The sequence below is a fragment of the Artemia franciscana genome, chromosome 7, assembly GCF_032884065.1.
Source record: "Artemia franciscana chromosome 7, ASM3288406v1, whole genome shotgun sequence".
Lineage (NCBI taxonomy): Eukaryota > Metazoa > Arthropoda > Branchiopoda > Anostraca > Artemiidae > Artemia > Artemia franciscana.
This window is the reverse complement of record NC_088869.1, coordinates 52,655,244-52,681,917: the sequence shown is the minus strand read 5'-3', so window position 1 is coordinate 52,681,917 and position 26,674 is coordinate 52,655,244. Positions and strand designations below refer to the sequence as shown.

At 33.8% G+C, this 26,674-nt stretch overlaps 2 protein-coding genes across 2 annotated transcripts in view; one reads left to right on the top strand and one right to left on the bottom strand.

The window, feature by feature from the left end:
* LOC136028635 (cyclin-dependent kinase 20-like) overlaps positions 1–17,647 on the top strand; it is a 46,545-nt gene extending 28,898 nt beyond the window's left edge. Inside the window, exons 4-5 of the mRNA XM_065706464.1 lie at positions 4,463–4,690; positions 17,514–17,647. Coding sequence (XP_065562536.1) covers positions 4,463–4,690; positions 17,514–17,621 — 336 coding nt within the window. The 3' untranslated portion in view covers positions 17,622–17,647. The remainder of the gene's footprint in view (positions 1–4,462; positions 4,691–17,513) is intronic.
* LOC136028636 (uncharacterized) lies at positions 17,591–24,159 on the bottom strand. Its single transcript, XM_065706466.1, has 2 exons — positions 24,102–24,159; positions 17,591–18,186 (listed from the first exon to the last, which is right to left on the bottom strand). The coding sequence occupies exon 2, from the start codon at positions 18,183–18,185 to the stop codon at positions 17,643–17,645; it is 543 nt and encodes a 180-aa protein (XP_065562538.1). The 5' UTR covers position 18,186; positions 24,102–24,159; the 3' UTR covers positions 17,591–17,642.
* Between the last annotated feature and the right edge of the window lie 2,515 nt (positions 24,160–26,674).

Here is a 26,674-nt window from a genome sequence, read left to right as displayed (position 1 = left end):
TACCAAGTAGTAGCCACGACGTCCCTCGAAATGTAACGCCAATTGAAGGAGATCTGTGGTTAAGCTGTTTATTTGAAAGTGAATTTAATTAGTGATGAATTAAGTGGTATATGTCAGGGAAGAGTAATTTTCTAGCACTAGGAAAAAAAAATATATTTAAGGAGGACAAAGGTGATGGATAATCTTTACTTATTCCCCATGTGTGAAGTAACCATTGAAGATCTGCTTCAATTTATGGCCCCTTGTCCTAAATCACAGGATTTAAAGAATGCATTATTTCCCATTCAAGCTTTGGAAATGAGGGGTCAAATGACTGGTGCGTCTCAGTAATAGGTTTGAATGAATATGGGACATTTAAATAGATTGAAAAATATAGCTCTTTTCTTCTATTTTACTTTATAGACTTTGGTGAAATGCTCGTTTATGGGTTAAGAGTATCATTTTGTTTTTGTACACACACACACACACACACACATATATATAAATATATATATATATATATATATATATATATATATATATATATATATATATATATATACATATATATATATATATATATATATATATATATATATATATATATATATATATATATATATATATATTTACCTTTACCCTGGTCCAGGTTTTTAACCTGATATTGTTAATTATTGGTGAGATGGCACTTATGCAAATTTCATGTTCTTTCATGTATTTGTTTATGTATTTATTGACCTATTGACCTTGGCATGTTTTTTGGACTTTGATTGTTGGATTTTGATTTGGATGTTGGTTTGTTTTGGATTTATTTTCAATAACTTTTTATGCAACAAAACAAAAATATTAGCCTCGGAACGATTTTTTGAAAGTTAGTAAGTGTAAAAGTCGTTGTTTTCTTTGCCAAGATCATTTTGTCCCACGGACTTCTGTTAAGAGTACATTGTATAATAAAAATTTTGCATGCAAGTTACGTGGTAATCTAATTTTAGAACAACCAATGTAATTTACCTATTAGCATGTAATAAATGCTGCCTACAATATGTGGGGGAAACAACTAATAATATATATAAAAGATTTTCTGGACATAAGACAACAGTTAATAATGAAAAAACTAATAACAATCTAGTTCAACATTGTAATAATGGTAAATGTTCCATATCAGATATAACTGTCACAATTTTAGAAAATTTAGAATTAGAAAATTTAAATAAAGAAGAGAAGAATAATAGACTACGTAGACAGGAGGATTTCTGGATCCATACTCTTGGTACAGCTTATCCTTTTGGGCTAAATGATCGTGTAGCAAAATATGGTGACATGTCTCATGTTGTTGTTAAATGTATTGATGGTTTTATGGACCATCCTTCTTTTACTTGTCCTACTAAACGTAAAAAACGATCGAGAGGACATAGGAAAAATAATAGAAAAAATGAATTAGATGTACATATGCTTTCTATAGATCTATGCCAGCTACTTGAATCTAGGGGTATGATTTCTGTAATAAAATATCTAAATAATTTATCCAAGAGGAATTTAATCAAACTTTTCTGGATTGTTAAGAATAATACAGCTCTTGATTATAATTTTAAAGTAATATGTGATACAATTTACATTCTAACTAAAACGAAATTTATTTCAAAAAAGAAAAAGTTCGATAAGATTAGTAATAAGGATAACAGATTATATTTACCTATTAATTTTACTTGTAAGCAGATTGAAGATATTAATTTACCGGAAATTTTAAATCAGCGGCATGTGAAATAGGCCCTTCCTAATAATTTGAATTATAATGATAGTCCAGTTTTAACTTATAAATTTTCAAAAACTATTGGGCAAATTATTTTTAATTATAATTTAATACTAAAAAGACTAGATAGTGGTAAAAATTTGGAAACCGGTTTGTAATTGTAAGCAACTTGGCCCATTTGTAAATCCTACTTACAAACATGTTATAACAGGGGACTTGTCAATAATAAAGCAAGATGATCTGCAAATTATAATGAATAAAGGGGCTAATTTTCGTCTTTCTCATCATGTGAAACCATCGAGTGTTCTTGATGGCCTGGAAAATGATTTTGATTTATATATTGATATGTGGTGTAAGAAAGAGAATAAAAATAAAGAGAGTTTTCAAAGTTGAAAGAATTTAATTATTAGTAGAATAAGAAATAAAATATATTCTAACTTAAAAAATAGTAACACTAAATCATTATTTTATAACGCGAAGATTAAACAAGCAATTGCTAATCTAAAGAATGAATTTGTAATTGTGCCAGTGGATAAAGCTAATAATAATTTTGCCATAATTTGTCAGAAGCTGTATTGTGATATCTTAAAAAGGGAGTTATGCACAACTAATGTTTACGAAAAGGTAAATAGAGAGGATGAGAATTTAATTGAAAAGACTGAAGAAATACTTTTTAAAAATTTTAATGTCAAAATAAATGACAATGATAAAAATTTCCCTTTCCTATATTGGAGTGTAAAATTTCATAAGAATCCCCCTAAACCACGGTTTATTGCTGGAGCAGCTAAATGTCCAACCCGCATTGCTGCTACTGACCTCTCTTTAATTTTAAAGGAAATTGTAAATAAACTTAAAACCTATTGTTCTGGTATTAAAAAATTTTCGAATTTTAATCCATATTGGAGTGTTAATAATTCATTGCAGGTGATAGATTCTTTAACAATGGTTTCAGCTAAAAGAATTGAGTCTTTCGATTTTGCGACAATGTATACCAATTTATCACTTAATGTAGTGTTTGATAATTTAAAAATTGTTATCAAGAAATCTTTCCTCTTATCTAGTAAAAGGTTCTTAAAAATAGACACTTATAATAAAAAAGCTATATGGACAAACTGCTTTAATACTGCAGTTAACTTGAGATGTTACAGCTTGGATATGATTTTTGAGTTATTAGAATTTGTTTTATACAATACTTATATAAGATTTGGGGGTGATTTGTACAACCAAATCTTGGGAATTCCCATGGGGGGGGGAATGCCAGCCCATTTATAGCTGACTTGATTTTAAGTCAACTAGAATATAAATATATGATGGATAAGAATAATCCAATTAATTTAAAACACGCTTTGTCAAATAATAAAAGATATTTAGATCATATTTTGGTCTTAAATTGTAAGGATTTCATTGATATTTCCAAAAATATATATCCATCAGAGCTTATTCTTGAGCCTAGTCATGGCGCTGGTCATGAAGATCATTTCTTAGATTTAAATATTAATATTTCTGATAATAATAAATTAAGTTTTAAAATGTATAATAAAACGGATGATTTTGATTTTGAAGTGATTAGTTTCCCATTCCCTGAAAGTAATATATACTCAAATATCACATATTCAGCACACAGTGCTGAAAACTGTGAGTTTTTCTCACAGTTACTTCGTTATGCAAGATTTTGTAGTAATTATATTGATTTTAAAAATAGATGTAAAATCTTAAGTCAAAAATTGATATCAAGAGGTTTTTCTGCAAATAAATTAACTTGGCAATTAAAAAAATTTAGTTTTCATTATAACGAACTTTTAAATAAATATCAAAAGAATAATCTAGAAATACTTAAAGAAATTTTCAACTAATTTCGGAGGTTCGAGAAATGTTGTCGCAGCGCCATTTATTTTGAATTGTGTTTCTAATTGAGCGGATTTTTTTTTTTTTAAATTAGCCACATGGTAAAGATGAATTCTATAATTGTTTAGTTCATTCAGGTTTTTTGCAACGTGTTAATATTTGTGATTTGGTAAAATTTATAGTATTTAGTTTACCTATTGTTGCTAAAAAGAGGGATATATTAACAGGATAAACTTGTTTTGGTTTTACTTGGTTGTTTTACATTTGCTGTTTTTTTTTTCTTTCATAGGCATGTATTTTGGGGGTGATACCTGACACGGGGATGCCATGGATATTCTGTGGTAGCCACAACACTGTGCTGGGTAGAGAATTTAAAGTGGCGAAACCCTATATAGGCCAGTGTATTCTCCTGATGAGCCCTTGTGTTGGGTGTTGCCTCTGAATTATTTGTCTATATTATTTTTTATATTGTTTGGTAAATGACGACCTATACTTATTGACGACATGACTGCCTGTCCATGGATTATTCTTTATGGTTGATTGTGTATGGCTATGCTGTTTGACCTATGTGATTGTATGGATGAGTAGGGTTAAGGCCTCATTCAAGTGCTGGTCTATATTAATCACTAGTTTAGGAAAATAGTCTTCCATTTCTCCTTCTGTCTCTTTTTTTTATGTGTTTGTGCTGTTGCATTGGTGATGTCTCTTTTCATGATATATATACTATATATATATATATATATATATATATATATATATATATATATATATATATATATATATATATATATATATATATATATATATATATATATATATATAATTTAGGGGTTAATCCATAACCCCCTATGGATTAACCTAGGGGTTAATCCATAATTTAAATTACAGGGTCAGTCTGACGTCGAGCAGCTTGGAACTGTTATCAATTTCCTGGGAACACCTAATTTTGAAAATTTTCCTCTTTTATCCAGTCTTCCAGATTACAGCAAAGTTAATTTTCCTTCCGTCAAGCCCTGCTCTTTCAAAAACATTGTTTTTCGAAAAACCAAAGGGCTCATCGATTTGGCTAAGGGCTTCCTAAAATATAATGGAGCAGCTAGAATAACATGTGACGAGGTAATATTCTTTAATTAGTATAGCCTATCTACCCCATCAGTTAAGAAATAAATTTAGCAAGATCCTCGTATTGCAAGATTGTGGTTGAACAGCTCATTTGATTTTGAATTTTCAAATAAATTCTCTGAGTAGAATTGCAGTAAAGAAGACAGGGAGCTGTTGATAATGTAATTAATTTATTTTGACCTACTTATATGGTAAAACGGTGGAGTAGCAAAAAAAAGAAAACACATACAAAAGATCTTTTTTATGACAATATTAAAAATAAAAAAAAACACAATGCAAATCAAACTAGTCACACGAGAGGACAAAAAGGACCTAACTGCAGGCAAGTCTCTTCTTTTAGCTTAACATCCAAAATATTATGGGACGTCAATATATCAGTACTGCTAAACATTCGAATAATCTTTCAGTTCCTATACCAACTTGGTAAATATAAAAGTCATTTACAGTAACTGAAATACAATGCATTAATATCTCAAATATTACTAGTATTAAAAAATGGGCGCAAACCGGACAGAAAAAGAATGAAATGGTCACAATATGTTGAATGATGTATGGCCAAGGGCTTACAAGAATGTCGGCTACAATTTCAGACAATTTTGACATAACCTGCTTTAAGTTTATTCTTAATGTCTTAAAGTGCACTAGAACGAAAAGCTGATACCGAGGAACAAATACTAGCCTCAAGTCAACCCAACCCAGGAAGTAGCTTAACTGGAAAAGAATACCAACTCAAATCACTACTTTGCTGTTTGACATTAAAAAGTAAATATTCACATTTTTCAGCATGAAGAATAAGGCCGTCTTTTTCTTCAAACAACTTATCAAACAGTTCGTGGTAACAAACTGTAGTAAGGAGCGACCCGGTTCAATAGTGACCGAAACTCTAAAATACGGAATTTTTATTACAATAGTTACATCAAAGAATCGAATTTAAATGCTGATTTTAAATATATAAGTTTCATTAAGTTTAGGCTTACCCATCGAAAGTTATTACATTTGCCTTATTTTAGAAAATAGGGGATAACACCCCTTAAAAGTCATAGAATCTTAACGAAAATCACACCATCAGATTCAGCGTGTCAGAGAACCCTATAGTAGAAGTTTCAAGCTCCTATCTACAAAAATGTGGAATTTTGCATTTTTTGCCGCAAGGCAGATCACGGATGCGTCTTTATTTATTTGTTTGTTTTTTTTCCCAGGGGTGATCGTATCGACCCAGTGGTCCTAGAATGTCGCAAGACGGCTTATTCTGACGGAAATTAAAAGTTCGAGTGCCATTTTAAGTGACCAAAAAAACTGGAGGGCACCTAGGCCCCCTTCCACGCTCATTTGTTTCCCAAAGTTACCGGATCAAAATCCTGAGATAGCCATTTTATTCAGCATAGTCGAAAAACCTAATAACTTTGTCTTTGGGGACGACTTACTCCCCCAAAGTCCCCGTAGGAGGGGCTGCAAGTTACAAACTTTGACCAGTGTTTACACGTAGTAATGGTTATTGGGAAGTGTACAGACGCTTTCAGGGGGATTTTTTTGGTTGGGGGTGGGTTGAGGGGAGGGGGTTAGGCGGGGGGGGGGGACTTTCCACGGATTAATTTGTTATGGGGAAGATAATTTCCATGAAGAGGGCGCAGGATTTTTTTTTTAGCATTTTTTAAAGAGCAATAAAAAATAAATATGAAAAGATTCTTCAACTGAAAGTAAGGAGCATCATTAAAACCTGAAACGAACAGAAAATATTACCCACATGATGGGGTTCACATGCTCCTAATACTTCACTCTTTACGCTAAACTAATTTAGTGATTTTAACTATTTATTCTACGTCCTTTGTGATTCAGGGGTCATTCTTAACGAATTGGGACACAATTTAAGCTTTAGGTATTGACAATACAATTTTAGCAAGGTATTGATGAGGGGGTGAACCCCATCATATACGTAATAAAAACATACGAATTTAGAAGTTCGTTACGTAAGTTAGTTCGTAAGTTACGTGTATTTTTACTAATAAAAACGTTCGTAAAATTAAAGTTCTAGTTGCCTTTTTAAGTAACCAAAAAATTGGAGGGTAACTAGGCCTACTCCCCCGCACCTTTTTTCTCAAAATCGTCCGATCAAAACTATGAGAAAGCCATTTAGCCAAAAAATAAGTTAATCTGCAAATTTCCTTTCAATTATTCATGTGCAGAGAGCCAAAGTCAAAACATGTATTAATTCAAAAACGTTCAGATATTAAATAAAAAAAATTAGTTTTTTTAACTTAAAGTAAGGAGCGACATTAAAACTTAAAACGAACACTTAAAACGAAAACTTAAAATTTATTAGGAATTACTCCGTATATGAAAGGGACTGTTCCCTCCTCAACGCCCGGCTTGTTACGCTAAACTTCGACTCTTTCTCACAATCTTACTTTTTAAATTAATAAAAACTTTAGCGTAAAGAGCGGGGCGTTGAGGAGGGGATAGCCCCTTTCATATACGGAGTAATTTCTGTTCGTTTTCAGTTTTAATGTGACTCCTTACTTTCAGTTATAAATCAAAAGGATTGATTTCCGTCAAACCCTTTACTCTTGTGATTAGGATTAATATATTCTTTAGACTTAATTTATGGAAAAACAGACTAATGAATAAAAATTTAGATCCAAAGTAACCAATAAAAACATGGTCACAAAAAACAATCAACATTGATATATGAAAGTCAAATCCTTTTAAATAAAATTAAAAAATCAGTTTAAACATAGCTTTTTCTAAGAAAATATCTGGTCAATGAATGAAATGTGTTTATTATCGCTTCTGGTTCTGGGTTCTGGCTAATACACACATTTTAATTTTCAAATTTAAATTTTTCTGAGCAAATTTCATTGGATGCCGGAATTGTGGAAAATATTAGGAAAACAATAAATTTTTCCTGGAAAATGAATACTAACACCGATTCAGTATTCATTAAGTAAATTTGGAAATCTGGAAATGTACGTTTTCTATTTCTTACCTGTAGGTAATGTTGCATAAAAGCAACGTATTTGGTTCATGCATAAAGATCAGGATTGCTCTACACATACATTTTTTTTTGTCTCAAGCACTATTTTCTTGTGAAGTTTTATAGAAATAATTTCATTTTGTTTTTGTTTGTTTTGTATATCGTTTTCTTAAATGTTTTGCTTGGGTTAGTCTCCTTGTTTTTTTCCCCTTGTTTATACTCCCGGGTGTGAAGTCAAAATTTTCGGACTTTTAATTATTTTTGAAGGCCTAGAATTGGGGCTATCGAGAAGGAATCATGTTGAGAAAACAATTCTTACTTCGTAATTTTAGCTACCAAATTTTTACTGCAACTATAGCATACTTATACATCTTCCCCCTAATGTAAAAATATATAGCCCAACTTATATTTTTCCCATGCATTCTGTCATACGTCTCTTGTTTCAACCTGTGTACCTGTTAATTGAACTAGCTTTGATGTAATAATAACTGAAAAAAAAACATGAGTGAAACACAGCAGAATGCGAGAAATATGTAATTATAAAATATATAAAATAAAAAATAAGTATCTTAAATAATTCTTATACATTTTTTTGTATACAATATACTTATTTAAAGAATAAAGATAAAGTTCAGCATTTCAATCTAAACGTTTTTAAATGTAACTTCCTGGTAACACTTGCCTCCTCTTCTCCTGGGATATTCCCTGATGACACTCAAGATTTCCTTCCAACTCCCTACCTCTTGGGTGTGTAAAGATATAAATCTAATCTTTTATATTACAAAAAAAAAAATTTTTTTTTGCAATACGAAGGAAGCTATTACACCGCAGTATCTATATTCAGGGCTAATTGAAGTGAAGGGAAACTAAAGTATAATTTACACCTCCATCCCCCAGACCTTCCTTAATATTTACCTGAATACTTATAGAAACTTAGAAAATCATGACGTAAAAATACACTTTTAGAGGCATTAGGCACACCTGCCCCCCACCTTTGCAGTGAACCATCGATGGTCTTCCGTAATAGCTTATGGAGAAATACGCTTCGCTGTTCATAATTCTATTAAACCTTAGAAAACTTTTTCAAATTTTGCTCAGAATTTCGAAAACAGATCACCAATTTTGTAAAATTTTCTAAGTGGTATGACTTGTCAAGCTTAGCTAATGTGAGTCTAGGGAGCTTACGGTTAGATAAACTCGCGAAACACCTGAATTTCAGATCCTCGGTGAGGTGAAAACAATAGGTCCTACGACAAGCAAGCAATTACTGCCTCTGAAACCGGAAAGCTTAATATATAATTTGTCAATAATTTTAAATCGGTAGACCATCCAAGAATTTTAAATCACTAGCAACTTTGCCCTCTTGGTGTTGTAGTTGCAGTTCAGTATTCCAAAATGACTGGAAAGGCCACTTTGCTGTGGTACAATACTTTGGGCATTTTAAAAAGGATGCTGCAACTTTTAGTTTCCATTCAAATGAGCTATCTGCCAATTTTCTATGATCACTGTTTCGATAAACCCTGGTGAAATAAAAGAAGATGAAGAAGAAGAAAATCACGCCTGTGATCTTAATTCTCAAAAGAAGAAAATTGCAAAATTCCATATTTTGTAGATAGGAGCTTGAAAGTTTTACTAAAAGGCTCTCTGATTTGCCGGATTCGGTTCCGTAATTTTCATTGAGATTAGTAGCCCTCTTTGGGGTGTTTTCCCCCTTTTTGGAATTCAGGCACATTTTATTACGATCGTAGCTTTCGATGCATATCTTTAAACTTGATGAATTTTATATATTCGAAACCACAATAAAAGAAGATATATCTTATCCATATATTGTTACCAAAATCCCATTTTTAGAGTTTCAGTTACTATTAGCTCTGGCTACTCCTAACTTTCATTATTATAAAAGAGAAAATATTGAAATTATATTTTGTTTTGAGTAAACCTCTATAATATTTAGGAAGTTTAAGGGGCGTAGCCCTGGTCCTGTTCGTGGTAATTTGTGTTCTTTATCAATGAAGGTTTTCTACTCCCGAATTTTGCCGCAAGGTGATGTTTGCCTATTCCGCTACTAACGATGTCTCAGATTATAGCCGTCTTCGGATCTCGGTTCGCCGTTAGGTATGTTTTGAAAGACTGCCCTCTTTGACCATCTGAAATGCAATGATAGTCTATCCTAAGAAGGTAGCTTTGTTGCATACGAAGGGCGTATCCCAAATATGTCCATAGGTTGTTCTATAGAACTGCAGCACTGCAGGCTGGCCTATTCTGCCACGAACTTCAGAATTAGTAAAAAAAAAATTTTGACAGCTTAAGGTTAGAATTTTTTATCAGGTATATCTTATCAGGATACTGCTACTACATCTACTACTACTACTTTTAAACTAAATCAGAAGAGTTAACTGCACCCGTGTTTTCAATAAGGTTTATCTGTAATATTTCGGGATATTACAGATAAATTAATCGGGATTGATAGGCTAAGGCTATCAAATTGAAAATATCAGGGAAAATTGGGAGTAATGTTGAACTAATCAAAAGACTCTTTGTGGATCCTGTCAAACAGTTCGTGGTAACGAACTGTAGTAAGGAGCGACCCGGCTCAATAGTAAACGAAACTCTAAAAAACGGAATTTCGATACTAAAAGATATATCAAAAGAATCGGATTTTTATGCTGATTTTAAATATATAATTTCATCAAATTTAGTCTTTGTCATCAAAAGTTACGAGCCTGAGAAAATTTGCCTTTTTTTGGAAAATAGGGGGTAGCACCCCCTAAAAGTCATAGGATCTTAACGAAAATTACACCATCGCATTCAGCGTATCAGAGAACCCTATAGAAAAAATTCCAAGGTCCAATCTACAAAAATGTGGAATTTCGTATTTTTTGCCAGAAGACAAATCACGGGTGCGTGTTTATTTGTTTTTTTGTTTTGTTTTTTTTTTCCCCAGGGGTCATCGTATCGACCAAGTGGTCCTAGAGTGTTGCAAGCGGGCTCATTCTAACGGAAAAGAAAAGTTCTAGCGCCCTTTTTAAGTGACCAAAAAAATTGGAGGGCACCTAGGCCCCCTCACACGCTCATTTTTTTCCCAAAGTCAACGGATCAAAATTTTGAGATAGCCATTTTGTTCCGCATAGTCGAAAACCATAATAACTATGTCTTTGGGGATGACTTACCCCCCACAGTCCCTGGGGGAGGGGCTGCAAGTTACAAACTTTGACCTAGGTTTACATACAGTAATGGTTACTGGGAAGTGTACCGACGTTATCAGGGGGATTTTTTTGGTTTGGGTGTGGGGTTCAGGGGAGGGGGCTATATGGGAGGATCTTTCCTTGGAGGAGTGTTTCATGGGGGAAGAGAAATTCAATGAAAAGGGCGCAGGACTTTCTAGCATTACTATAAAAAAAAAAACAATGAAAATATAAACATGAAAAAGTTTTTTCAATTGAAAGTAAGGAGAAGCATTAAAACTTAAAACGAACAGAGATTATTACGCATATGAAGGGTTCTAAAAATACTTTAGCATAAAGAGCGAGGTATTTAGGAGGAGATAAATACTTCGCTCTTTATGCTAAATTTTTTTTAAATAATTTCAACTATTTATTCTACGGCCTTTCTGATTCAGGGGTCATTCTTAAAGAATTGGGATAAAACGTAACGTAAGTTACGTAAGTTATGTATGTTTGTTACGTAAGTTGATTCTTAAGTTATGTTTTTTTTTTACTAATAAAACGTTCGTTATAAATTAAAAGATCTAGTTGCCTTTTTGAGTAACCGAAAAATTGGAGGGCAACTAGACCTCCTTCCCCACCCCTTATTTCTCAAAATCGCCTGATCAAAACTAAGAGAAAGCCATTTAGCCAAAAAAAGAATTAATATGCAAATTTCATTTTAGTAATTTATGTACCGAGAGCCAAAATCAGACATGCATTAATTCAAAAACTTTCAGAAATTAAATAAAAAAAAAACAAGTTTTTTTAAATGAAAGTAAGGAGCGACATTAAAACTTAAAACGAACAGAAATTACTCCGTATATGAAAGGGGCTTTTCCTCCTCGACACCCCGCTCCTTGCACTAAAGTTTGATTCTTTCTCGAAACTCTACTTTTTAAAACAATAAAAACTTTAGCATAAGGAGCGGGGTGTCGAGGAGGAAAAGCCCCTTTCATATACGGAGTAATTTCTGTTCGTTTTAAGTTTTAATGTCGCTCCTTACTTTCATTTAAAAAAACTTGTTTTTTTTATTTAATTTCTCAAAGGGTACATCAGTCTATAACATCACAAGAACTGCTTCTGGTATTAAGTTGAGCCTATCAGGGAATATTGAGGGTAGTGTTGCACTAAATAAAAAAAAACACAGAGTGCATCATGGTCGCCTAAAGAGCATATCTGTATAGATTTCAGAAACAGCTACGGGTATTAAGCTGAAACTTTCAACCACTGCCAAGGAGGATGTTAAATTTTTAAGCCAAAATATATTATATACATCTAGGTTGAGAAGAGGGCATGTCTTCAATATTTCAAAAACAGCTAAATGTTATTAAGTTGAAGCCTTCAAAGAATGTTGAGGGAGGTGTTGAATTTAAAGACATCATGGGCATCCCTGGTGTCTAAAGATCGTGTCTGTATTATCCCAGGCAATGCTAAGATCATTAAGCCGAAAAATTAAGGAAAAATCCATTGGGACGTTGAACTAAATCAAAAGACACTATGCGCATCAAGCTTGTCAAAATGACATTTCTGTAATGTCTCAAGAACAGTTAACGGTATTGAACTGAATTTTTCAGAGTATTAGGTGGGAGAGATTGAATTTAAGCTAAAGACTCTATGCGTATCCCAATTGTCAAAAGGATGTACCTGCAATGTTTCAGGAATAGCTGATGGTATTTACTTGAAACTTTCAAGGAATATTCAGAAAGAAGATAAATTAAATCAAAGATACTTTTTGCATACAGCTTGTCTTGACTGTGTGTGCAATTTTTCAGGAGCAGCAAAGGTATGAAGCCAAAATTTTCAGGAAATACTGAGGGGAATATTGAAATAAATCAGACACTACTTGCATCCATATCAAACAGTTCGTGGTAACGAACTGTAGTAAGGAGCGACCCGGCTCAATAGTAACCAAAACTCTAAAGAATTGAATTTTGATATCAATAGCTACATCAAAAGAATCGCATTTTAATGCTGATTTTAAATATATAAGTTTCACCAAGTTTAGTCCTACCCATCAAAAGTTACGAGCCTGAGAAAATTTGCCTTATTTATGAAAATAGGGGGAAACACCCCCTAAAAATCGTAGGATCTTAACAAAAATGACACCATCAGATTCAGCGTATCAGAGAACCCTACTGTAGAAGTTTCAAGCTCTTATCTACAAAAATGTGGAATTTTGTATTTTTTGCCAGAAGACAAATCACGGGTGCGTGTTTATTTGTTTGTTTTTTTTGTTTTTTTTTTTTTTCCCAGGGGTCATCGTATCGACCAAGTGGTCCTAGAATGTCACAAGAGGGCTCATTCTAACGGAAATGAAAAGTTCTAGTTCCCTTTTTAAGTGACCAAAAAATTTGGAGGGCATCTAGGCCCCCTCCCACGCTCATTTTTTCCCAAAGTCAACGGATCAAAATTTTGAGATAGCCATTTTGTTCAACATAGTCGAAAACCATAATAACTATGTCTTTGGGGATGACTTACTCCCCCACAATCCCTGGGGGAGGGGCTGCAAGTTACAAACTTTGACCAGTGTTTACATATAGTAATGGTTATTGGGAAGTGTACAGACGTTTTCAGGGGGATTTTATTTTATTTGGGGGTGGGGCTGAGGAGAGGGGGCTATGTTGGAGGATCTTTCCTTGGAGGAATCTGTCATGGGGGAAGAAAAATTCAATGAAAAGGGCGCAGGATTCTCTAGCATTACTATAAGAAAACAATGAAAAATAAACATGAAAACGTTTTTTTCAAATGAAAGGAAGAAGTAGCATTGAAACTTAAAACGAACAGAGATTATTACGCATATGAGGGGTTCTAAAAATACTTTAGCATAAAGAGCGAGGTATTTAGGAGGAGATAAATACCTTGCTCTTTATGCTAAAGTATTTTTAGTAATTTCAACTATTTATTCTACGGCCTTTCTGATTCAGGGGTCATTCTTAAAGAATTGGGACAAAACTTACGATTTAGTGTAAAGAGCGAGGTATTAACGAGGGTACAAACCCCCTCGTATACATAATAAAAATATAAGGTTATGAAAGTTTGTTACGTAAGTTAATTCTTAAGTTACGCATATTTTTTACTAATAAAAACGTTCGTTAAAATTAAAAGTTCTAGTTGCCTTTTTAAGTAACCGAAAAATTACAGGGCAACTAGGCCTCCTTCCTCACCCCTTATTTCTCAAAATCTTCTGATCAAAACTAAGAGAAAGCTATTTAGACAAAAAAGAATTAATATGAAAATTTCATTTTAATAATTTATTTGCGGAGAGCCAAAACCAAACATGCATTAATTCAAAAACGTTCAGAAATTAAACAAAAAAAAACTGTTTTTTTAGCTGAAAGTAAGGAGCGACATTAAAACTTAAAACGAACAGAAATTACTCCGTATATGAAATGGGTTGTCCCCTCCACAATCCCTCGCTCTTTACGCTAAAGTTTGACTTTTTGCCACAATTCTACTTTTTAAAACAATTAAAAGCTTTAGCGTAAAGAGCGAGGGATTGTGGAGGGGACAACCCATTTCATATACGGAGTAATTTCTGTTCGTTTTAAGTTTTAATGTCGCTCCTTACTTTCAGCTAAAAAAATTAGTTGTTTTTTATTTAATTGTCAAAAGGGTGGATGTGAAACACTTTAAAAACGGCTAAAGTGCTAAGTTTGAGCTTTCAGAGAATTTTGAGGGGGATGTTTAATTCAACCAAAAGATATAATGCACATCTAGGTCGTCAGAGTGACATTGTTTTCATTCCCCACCTAGCGAATGCTCAAGTCTAAGACATAGGTAAAACAGTTTAAATAGTCAGAAATAAAGAGAGCTGATTGATGCTTCTGTTATATACACCCTTCCCAGAGTCTTAGCTAAATATTCAATCTTTACTGAAAGTTTAAACTTGTTACTACCAGTAGTTCCCAAGACATTGCAGATATGCTATTTTGACAACCTGGCAACACATAGTGTCTTTGATTTACATTGCTGCTTCACTATGCATAAATTGTAATTCATATTGGAGATTACAGTGTAAAATGTTGCGGTGAATCAGTGACAAAAATCTCTTACACATTCTACTTTCAATATAAAATCTGAAGGCCCCTCGTCCCATCTTTCCTTTCTTTTCCCAGCAGTACTTATAGTTTTCAACTTCATCCACCAAGCCGTTGCTAAGATGTATAGATATGCTATTTTGATGATGTGGATGCACATAGTTATTTTGATCCATATGTCTCCTTCCTCAATGGTATTTTGCTGCCTTTTCTATGGTGAAATAGATAAAAGTGTCAAATAGGGACACTTGCTTTTATTAAACAGCAGAGTTACTAACAAACTATATTTGTATTAATCAAAATAATCACTTCAGGGTCAAAGCAAGTTACCAGTCCATTGGCTTAAAAAGCTCACTAACTTTTCTTGAATTTGGCAATGCTGTCTTGAATAAAGGTGGTGCAATTCTCTTTAAAATTGTTAGTCAAAGCAAGTTATCGGTCCATTGACTTAAAATTTCACTAACTGTTTTCGAATTCTGTAATACTGCGTTGAATATTCTTCTAATTAAAAATGAAATAATACTGAATTTATAGGTGCTAAATTTATTATCTTATTCTTCTAATAGCAATGTCTACGGGGTCAACATAACTCCGACAGACCCAGGGACCTTGGTTTTAAATTATGTAAGTTAGCCATTAGGGTTTCGTAAAAAAAAGCTTTAAGTGATCTTTTTTATTGCCAGAATTGTGCAAGCATATTATCTGGAAGAAACACGGGTACATGAGGGAATCGAAAGACGATATGTGCACCCAAGTTTTCAAATTATCTGCAATGTCTCGGGAATCGTTTGGAGAACCAATTTGAGACTTTCTGGCAGTATTTTAGGGGTTCAAGTGACGACGTTAGTAGAAATAAGAATAAGGGTTCCAAATAGAGACAGTTCCTTTTATTAGACAGTGAAACACAAATATCAACAAAAGCTCTAGATATTTCTAGAGCAAGAAAATACCAACGTCGTAAATATGAGGATGACAGCCACCAACTCTAGAATCAGAAACATTTCATTTGCCCTGGGTCTGTTAGAATTATGTTGACCCCAGAGACATTGCTTTTAGACCTTTAAATGCTTCTGACCAAAATAACTATCTAAAAAAATTATTCCAGCATTATTCAAGTTCGGGGGGATGCGGGGGAGGCTAGTTACCCTAAAATCACTCTTGGCCCTTTTGAAGCCTTCTAGAGGATCCCATTTGCAATCGCTCGAGCCCCCTTCAAAGTATTTATGACCACCCTCTCGTGAGAAGCCACCGAGGAAAAAAGTTGTTGGCCCTTTCCCGGCCCATTTGTTTGTTCAAGGGGGGGGGGGCAATACATTTATTCTCTGTTTGTTTCTACTTGGGGTCTCCCCAGCCCGTGATTAGGAAAAAATAAATGTCTTTGGGTCTTTCCCAGTCCATTTTTTGTGAAGCCTTGCCCCAGAACTTTCAAAATTACGTTCCTCTTATTCCAAGGACTTACAACCTTAAATTCCAAATTGATCTGGGAAAATATTGTTTTAAGCCCATTTCTGAGACCCCTACCTCCCCCATAATAAAGCGTTTGAGCTCTTTCACTTATAGAGCAGCCCTGATAATTTCGAGCCAATCGCACACCTAACATCAAACAAGTCTCTGTTTTTATTATATAGACCAATGCCTAAACAGTTAGCAATCTGCATTATTTTGGCCTTTGCCCTCCGGGCATCGGTTTCATGTTATCCCGGATACCATATTTGTTGGACCTTGCGATTATTTTAAACAAAATGGTTATCTCAAAACTTTGTTCAGATATGCTTGAGTTACTGGAAGGGGGGTTGCTAAAAACAGTGTAGAAGGTGAACCAGTTGCCCTTCTATCCCCTTTACTCTTAGATAGGGCACTAAACTTTAATGTTCAGTCAAATGAGTCTCCTTCGATGTTTCTACGACTATACCTTCCATACAAAGTGGCTGAAAAGACAAACTAAAAACAAATAATATGTTTAGAGTGTAAGGCTCTTTCATTGCTGTGGTGTGTCTATTATTCGAATCCGACCTTAGAATCACCGGTTTCAATTAACGATAACCAACCGTAGCATTTTACCCGAGAAAAGGATTTATAAAAAGGATTGCAAAACAAATTTGTCTTATTTACAATCAAAAGGTAAGTCTCATACAAATAGAAATTATCAACCAAGAAATATAAATGAGAAAAATATTTCTACAAAAGAAATTCGGTCAATTTGCTACCAGATCAAAAAAGTCCAAATCGGGGTAAAAAACTCAAAAATTAGGAAGTTCGCTTCGTTACAAATAAATTACGGACGATTCTTAAAAAGAGTTATACTAGCTATTAGCTAAAAAGCGAGGCACCTAATGCTAGTACCTTGCTTAACTGCTGGAGCAAAATGCAAATCATTATATTATCAAAAAAACTATTAGGCTTAATGCCAGGAAGAAAAAACACAACAAACAAAACACATTCATTTTTGAATGTGAACTCTTGAAGGGAACTAGGTGCCTTTAGTTTTCAGTGTTTATTCTGGTTTTAGTTATTTTGGTTGTATTTTATACTGATAATAGCACTGTAGCTACTGGTGAATGTTAGTTGAACATGGAAAGAAATAATGAATCCTCTTTTTTCAGGCCCTTCTGCATCGATATTTCTTTGAATCGCCTGAGCCTTGTGACCCCTCAAAACTTCTCAAATTAAAACGGAATCATTCGGGAAATAAATGTATATTGAATAAATAAACTTGGCTTTATACAAAAGGTTTATATTTGTCCAATAAAAAACTCCATTTGTGCAACTGGCCTTGCAGATCCAAATGAAAAGCCTCCGTTCAATCCTGGCAACAATGAAGCTGTGTCACTAGGAAATCCTGTTACTGGGACAGTGTCAACTGCGGGTAAGGCAAAAGGTACACCAGAAAAAGTGCTCGCTCCAGGAAAAGTACTCCCAGCTGAAAACGAAGCTGCAGGCAAGGCCGGGCTTAAAAGTGACGGAGACGAACCAACAAAGGCTCCACCTCCTGAAGGCACAGAAACAGGTATTGCATTTGAAAACGGCGAAGGAAAAGAAGCAGGTATGCTTGGCACTGAAAAAGTTCTTGGGCCAGTAATAACTGAAGGTAAGCCAATCGAGCCACCTGGTATTGCTGAGACAGTTGGTGCGTTTACGGCAGTTATTATTGGTGTGGATGCTGAGTTACCAGATGATTGACTAGACCCAAGGAATGCTGCCTTAACTTTTCGACGTTCTCGAACTGGTGATGCAGTCACTATGACTAAGAGACACACAAATATTGTTGTTTTCATTCTGAAAAAAAGAGAAAAATATTAGAGATTCGAAATTACCAAAATTCAGTTTGCAGGTTGTGTTTTTTAGTTTTTGAGGGACGAAAATACTCTTGACGTGTAGTGTCTATTCAGGTCTCCTCTTGCTCTTATTGGTAGGTAAGCGTATTACTGAATTTTATTACCCATTTTGCAGTTGAATTATTTTCATAATACGAGGTGAGCTCTTTCAGCACCACAATCAACTCTTAGTCCTAATAAATTCATTTAAAATAAGGGGGGTACATAGACCCATCCATATTGTTTGGAAGAGGCAACATTGCAAATTGGGAAAGACTTTCATTTTTGATGCCCTAAATCACTTCTCCCCGTAAAATGATCCCTTGATTTCCCTCTAGTCGTTGTTGGTCTCCCAACATTTTGAAAGATTGTCATTTTCATCCTGGAGATAGTAAAATAAAGGAGTAAAAGACACATTTCTATAAATAAAATGATATTCAAATGGATAAGAATGGTACTCCGAGCTGAATACTAGGTGGCGCAGAGTGGACAAATACAGCACCCAGTTACAAATTGATACTAATGGCAATATCCCAGCTATTGTTTTTGTGCATTTTTGTCTAAATATTTTGTTGATTGTCAGTTTATTAAAAGAATATTGGTAATGCTTGTGTGACAATATTAAGAGAGTTGACCTTTTAAAATTTGAGGTATAGCATTGTATGTCTAAATTAGTATTTTAAAGTCCATTACCATGTCTAGAGATCAGTTGGGGAAGTGGAAAATCTTACTGCCCTACTAAGCCCAGAATAAGGATCTCTCAAAATCTGTGCATTGGGGTTTTTCTAACACTTAAGTATCTCAGTTAAAACACTTTTTCCCTTTATAAAATTTATCAAAAAAGCTAGTCATAAATACAAGTTGAAACATTTCTTTCGAGAATTGAAGAAATTAATTCTCTAATTATATTAATGCTACATATTATAAATTTATAAGATGAAACTGGAAAACACGCTTGGGAGTTTCAAATGGTATTGAGGAACGTTTGTACAACCAAGGGTTTTATCCAGCTTTCAACATAAGACGGTTTGGTGTTTAAAGCTCCAATATCTGACAGCTACTTGGAACCATAACTGCATATTTTCGAAACGGAAAAACTGGAATTGAACGTTTTTCTGAATTTACATTGATAAATTGAAAAAAATATTTAAGCAACTGGCTTTGTTTTCTGAATTTGTCCAACGCTTCAAATAGCTTGACAGAAATCATATTAATGACACTTTCAGTTTATCTTTTCGATCTTAACCAAACTTGGTGGAAGTAAAGGCTTTTGTTTATTTTTTCTCTTTGGCGTGTTCATTTAGATTCTGACCTCAGACGGTGGGGGTGGGCAAATAGCTATTAAATCTTTTTTATCATATCTACTTGAATCGATTGGTTGTCAGATTCTAACGAAACTTGATGGGAAGTAAGTGTCGTGTCCTAATTGATTATCAGATCCCAACCAAATCCAGTGGGGTCAGTTTGGGTTTCTAAAAAAATTTTATCGGGAAATTTACTATAAAAGTTGAACTTCTCGACCTAACACAGCCGAAAGAAAAGGTAAGTATCCTAATTACTCCTTTTGGCTGTCCAAGACATCTTCAGCTCTTTCAGATAAGGGGTACCTAAATTGTTGTTATCAGCAGATTTAGAAAGGATATGGCACTAAATCCTTAAAGTCCAAACCGGCAGCGCTAATCTCCGTTTCAATGCTCTTCAGCCAGGAACTGCAATGAGGGGTAGGGGCTAGCCATCCTTTGCTTAAGCACACCCTTCCACACATTTAGAAGATGGGGATGTTTGAGCCCAACCTAAGTCACTGAAATTTAGTAGCTAACTTGTGCCTATTCTTCTGGAGATAGAACATGTGAATTGTATATGATTCCTTCAAATTTGAAGAATTTGATTTCTTGTGAAAAATTGTAGATATTTCAGAAAATTGGTCAGTGTACAATGTGGTCAGTACAATGACTTTTGCTGACGGGAAAAAGTGATCGGTACGAGCAAAAAACGAAATTCGAAATGTTCGTAAAATTTTTAACGAGTATATTTTCTTGCAGTTCTAGCTACCCTATTCTTGGCCTCCCCTCCAATCGGTTCTTCACCCCCATTGGCAAGAAACACTGATATTACTTATTTCAATTGTTTTTACATGAAGATTGACCATTAATTTAGACATTAAAGAGATACAGGCGGAATCCCTCTCTAGAAAATGTCTGACCCTTCTGAAGACACATTGGAATAACTTAATCTAAGCAGTCTAATCTGGCAGGGGCTTAATGCTCTATGCTTCAGTCCCCTCCCAGTTTAAAGTTTTCTTTATCATAATCTTGATATATGTAGGCTATATTATATATATATATATATATATATATATATATATATATATATATATATATATATATATATATATATATATATATATATATATATATATATATATATATATATATATATATATATATATATATATATATATGCCCCGGCAATCGGCAGGCTTCTATATATGGACTCTTATGGTCGCTTGTTTTCTAACCGCAGGCAATTTGAGACAACTTGCTGTCCTCTCATATTGAGGTCTTTTCAAAGATACTGGATTATTATAGCAAGTCCTATTTCGAACAACGATATCTACTAAGCATCAAACTTTTTGTTTTCTTTATTAAGGTTTTTGAATTGTCGTATTCCCTTGTTGAAATATATCCAAATGTTTTCCAACTACCGCTTTTTTGCTCTTTACGCAACCCGTTATATAATGCCAGTGGGAAGGCCAAAAGCCGGAAATTTGCAATTATTACAAATGATGATCTTGATGAAGCTAGTTTGGATGTGTGCAATTTTCTTTTGGAATTACCAGTTTTCGCTCTTTGAACAATTTAATTTGTAGAAATAAGAGCCAAAACAGAGAATCATCACTGTAATAATTGCGAATTTTCATTTTTTGGGCCTTCCTACCAGAAATATTTACGGTGCCTGAGCAATAATTTTAATGTTTTCACCTATTTGTTGTTTTTTTTTTCTCTTTTCATTTTTTGTTCCCTTTCTTTGTTCTCATATGTAATGTTTTAATTCAAACTAGAAAAATACCTAAAAATTTTAAAATTAATTGTTTTTTTTTCTTAGATAAAATCCACTCGCTACTTGATTTAGCTTACAGGTTTGAACACAACCAGTTGTATAATGCTGGAGGGAAGGCCAAAAACTGAAAATTTGTAATTATTACAAATGATGATTCGATATTACGATAAGGGATTACAACAGTTCAAAAACCTTAAAAACGAAAACCAAAAGTTTCACGCCTGCCACGTGCCGAGCCCAGGCGTACTATATACTCCCGCACTCTGTTTATATATATATACTTTAATAAATGTAAACACACACACACAGTTTGAAGCTTAGTAGAACTAGATTTGCTTTTAAAACGTTTTGAATTTATGCAGGTTTTGATTTTGGCCCAGCGTACATAAATAATTAAAACGAAATTTGCATATTAATTTTACTTTTTTGGCTAAATGGCTTTCTTAAAGTTTTGATCGGAGGGCTCTGAGAAAAAAGGGGTGGGGAAGGGGCCTAGTTGCCCTTCAACTTTTTGGTCACTAAAAAGGCTACTAGAACTTTCCGTTTTATTTATGAACGTTTTTATTAGTAATAAATATACGTAACTTACAAAATAAACTTAAGTAACGAGTTTCTATATTCGTATATTTTTATTACGTATATGAGATGGTTCGCCCCCTTGTCAATACCCCGCTCTCTATGCTAAAGTTTTAGTTTGTTCCAATTCTTTAAGAATGACCCCTCAATCACATGGGCCGTTTAATTAGAATAAATAACTCTTTTGAAATTACTAAGAAATACTTTAGCGTAAAGAACGAGGTATTTTGGAGGGGACGAAGCCCATTATATACGCACAAATTTCCGTTCGTTCTAAGTTTTAATGTTGCTCCTTAATTTCAGTTGAACTTTGTTTCTTTTCTATTTAATTTCTGAATGTTTTTAAGTTAATGCAGGTTTGGATTTTGGCTCACCGTGCATGAATAATTAAAACAAAGTTTACATACTAATTTTACTTTTTTGGCTAAATGCCTTTCTCAAAGTTTTGATCGGACGATTTTGAGAAGAAAGGAGTGGGGAGGGGGTCTAGTTGCCCTCCAGTTTTTGGTTACTTAAAAAGTCCACTAGAACTTTTGTTTTAGTTTTAAGAATGTTTTTATTAGTAATAAATATACATAACTTACGGAGTAAACTCCTATATTTGTATATTTTTAATTACGTATATGAGGGGATACCTCGGCAATACCTCGTTCTTTACATTAAAGTTAGAATTGTGTTTCAATTCCTCAAGAATAACCCCTGAATCACAAAGGCCGTTTAATTATAATTATTAGCGCTTTTGAAATTACTAAAAATACTTTAGCGTAAAGAGCGAGGTATTGAGGAGGGGACGAATCCCCTCATGTACTTAATATTTTCTGTTCGTTTTAAGTTTTAATGTTACTTTTTATTTGCAGTTGAAAAAACTTATTTTCTTTATTTAATTTCTCATTTTTTAAAATATTGCTATAGAATCCAACCCCACCCTCATGGAAATTAGCCCCACCACCAAAAACAGCCCCCTGAAATCGCCTGTATACTTCCCAATAACCAATATTATATGTAAACTATCCTCAATTACATAGTTATTAAATCTGTTGACTACGTTGAACAAAATGGCTATCTTGAAATTTTGATCCGATGACCTTGGGAAAAGATGAGCATGGCAGTGGGCGTAGTTGCCCTCGAGTTTTTTGGTCACTTAAAAAGGGCACAAGAACTTTCAATTTCTGGCAGAATGAGCCCTCTCACGTCATTCTAGGACCTGTGGATCGATACGATCACCCCTGGAAAAAAAAACATCAAGTAAACACGCATCAATGATTTTTCTTCTGGCAAAAAATACAAAATTCCACATTTTCGCAGATAGGAGCTTGAAATCTCTACAGTAGGGTTCTCTGATACGCTGAATCTGATGGTCGGATATTCATTACCATTCTATGACTTTTACGTGTGTTTCCCCCTTTTTTCGAGAATAAGGCAAATTTTCTCAGGCTCTTAACTTTTGATGGGTATGACTAAATTTGATGAAACTTATGTATTTAAAATCAACGTAAGAATTTGGTTCATTTGATGGATATATTGGACTCAAAATTGTGGCTTTTTACACTTTCGGTTACTCTTGAGTCGGCTCGCTCCTTACTAGTTCATTACCACGAACTATTTGATATCTTTGAAAAGACAGCAAATTACTGAGTGCCTTCTTAGAGAATTACAACAAAAAGTCTGACTTAAAGCTAGGAAGGAGGTGTGTAACCGTAATCATATACGGAATTATTTTAGTTTGTTCCTAGTTGTGATGTTGTTCGTTTATTGCAGCTGCAAGACATTATTATTTTTATTTAATTTCTAGAAAATTAATTTCCAGGGGAAAAAAAGAAACAGACATCCGTGATCTTTCTTCTGGCAAAAAAGAAGAAGAAAAAAAAAATCAAATTTTGTAGAAAGCAGTTTGAAACCCAACAGAAGTATTCTCTGATATTTTAAATCTGAGTGTATAATTTTAATTAATATTGCTTTACTTTTTGGGGTTTTTCCCGTATTTTTTGAAAATCAAGTAAACTATCTCAGGCTTGATCTTAAACTTGATTATTTGTATATATTTAGAATCAACATAAAAAGCCGATTCTTTTGATATATTACTTTTCTTTTTATCGACATTTTTGGGCCTAGTCGCTCTTTACTAAAAGTTCGTTACCACAACCTGTTTGAAACCAAATTTGCAATATTTTTTGTTTTCATCCAAAACAGATTTTTTTTCTAAACTCAATTTTGTGTGGCTGACAATATAAATAAATGTACCTGAGATTGAAAGATACCCCTGATGCAGCAACTTTAACTGGCAAACAAGAACTAAAAGTATTTCGCACCGATTTAAGATTTACGAGCCTAGATCTGACAACCCAAAAATTTATTCAACTAATATAAGCGCAAAAATAATGAAAAAATCATAAATATTAAAGTCGATGACTTGACCTCTTGTATAATTAGATTGACATAATCAGGTCATCATTAATAAATTAATAAAATTAAACTGTTATTCTTATTAAGCGAAAAGCTGAAACATCCTCTCATTTCATAATGGCTTCTGTAATAAACTTGTTTATCTACAAGCCGTTTTCTATGCAAATCAATCTTGCAAAGGAGTTGTTAAATTGTTTTCAAGTCATAACTTAAAAGTTAAAGCTAAATTTTTGAACTATTAAGACTGGCTATTATTAAAATGTTGTTTTCTCCATAATATCCCTGAATGAGATCATTTCTTAGTCCAAACTGCGAATAAATGTCAGCCTGAGAATAACAGATGAAAGTCATTATAATTTGGGATTGGCATTTAGCCTCTTACTATGCGGCCAATCGTCCATGAGTAATATATTATCATCTCCTTTTTATCTCATTTCTACGCTGAAGCTTATCAAACAGTTTGTTAGCGAACTGTAAGTGAGGAGCAACTCGGCTCAATGGTAACCGAAACTTTGAGAAGCAAAATTTTAATATCAATAACTACATCAAAAGAATCATCTTATTATGCTGTTTCCAAATATGTATGACTTTTCCCCTGTTCAAAAAGTTACGAGCCTGAGAAAATTTGCCTAGTTTTTGAAATAGGAGGGAACTCCCCTTAGAATGGAAAATCATCTTAACGAAAATCACACCATCAGATTCAGGGTACCAGGAAACCCTACTGTAGAAGTTTCAAGCTCCCATCTGCAAAGATTTGGAATTTTCGTTTGAAGACAGATCACGGATCTTCCACGCCCATTTTCCCCCAAAAATATCTAATCAAAAGTTTCAGATGGTATTTTTCAGTATAGTTGAAAGATCAAACAATTATGTATTTAGGTGTAGAATGACCCACCACAGTCCGGGGAGGGGGGAGGGGCCTGTAAGTTATGAAATTCAACTATTGTTTACATATATAATTTCTTATTGGGAAGTATACAGACTGTTGGGGGGAGGGGGGTGTGCTTAGGGTGGATTTCTATAGTGAGAATCTTCCTTGTTGAGGAAGATTTCAAGGGGTGTGTGTGTGAATATTCCAGGAGAAATGTTACACTGGAGGCAACTGACAGAATTGCTATGCGAAATTCTTTTTACGCCCCCATTTTTTAAGAGTGTCTGAAACACGACTGAAACAGGGGGAAGCTTTTTTGAAAGTGCTAACAGGTTTAGCGTAAAGAGTAAAGTATTGAGGAGGAGGCAACCCTTCTTATACGGAATAAATCTGCCAAAATTCATAAGCAAATTTTGTTTTAACTTTTCATACACGGTAAGCCAAATTTCAACCTCCGTTATTTGAAAAAAAAACGTTTAGAAATTAAATATAAAAAACAAGTTTTTTTAACTGAAAGTAAGGAGTGGCACTAAAACTTAAAACAAACAGAAATTATTCCCGAATATGAAAGGGGCTGTCCCCTCCTCAACATCTGGCTCTTTACGCTAAAGTTTTTATCGTTTTTAAAAGTGGAGCTGGGACAAAGACCAAACTTTAGCGTAGAGACCTAGGCGTTGAGGAGGGGATAACCTCTTTCATATATGGAATACCTTCTGTTCATTTTAAGCTTTAATGTCACTCCTTACTTTCAGTGAAATGTTTTGTTTTTTTTTAATAAGTTTTAAGACATCCAACTTAGCCTTTGGTCAAACTTTGGGGTTATCGATTATGCTTTAAGACCTGTCACTATCCCTGAGTGGTGATCTGGATTTGGATTTGATATTTAAATCAAACTGTATAATTATTAGTCGTATGATCTTGTTAATTATTCAGTTTGCATGTATGCAACTGAATATCTTATTCAGCTCATGTATTTGCATATATGAGCTTGAGATTTTCTGGGATCCCAAGAGAAATATAGGGGAGGGGAGGAAATATAACTTCTGTCTAAAATGGAGAAAGAGTACTATTACTGAATAAACTTTTTTTGATCATATTTAAGATCCGCTCAATTAATGCCAGTACGGCTTCTTTGGGGGGATTTTAAAGTATCCCTTTTTCTTTTCCAGACGGAAATAATCGTACAGATGAGGGGAGCTGCCCCTCCAATAACTTTAAGCTAAATAATTTTAGCTTGAGTTGTATTGGGCACACGATCAATGCATACAAAACGAAACATTGAAGTTTCAGCACAAAGGGTCGAGGGGGTGGTATATTAAATCAACTAGCAGAAGTTTTGATGATACATGGATTTTGGATATACTACCAAGAATTCTTGTTTTTTCAATGGATATCGCTAGATTTTGCTCATTTTGGGCAAATTTCAACTCGATAGTGACCACTACAAGCTGGCTTCATACAAAGAAGTGGCTGAAACACTTCAATAATGAAAGTTAGCCTAGTATATTTTGGAAAGTATAGAAAAATCATTTAATCGTAT

Bases quoted from the DNA above. Each gene is read 5' to 3' on its own strand.
- LOC136028636 (XM_065706466.1), bottom strand. From the start codon at position 18,185: ATGAAAACAACAATATTTGTGTGTCTCTTAGTCATAGTGACTGCATCA.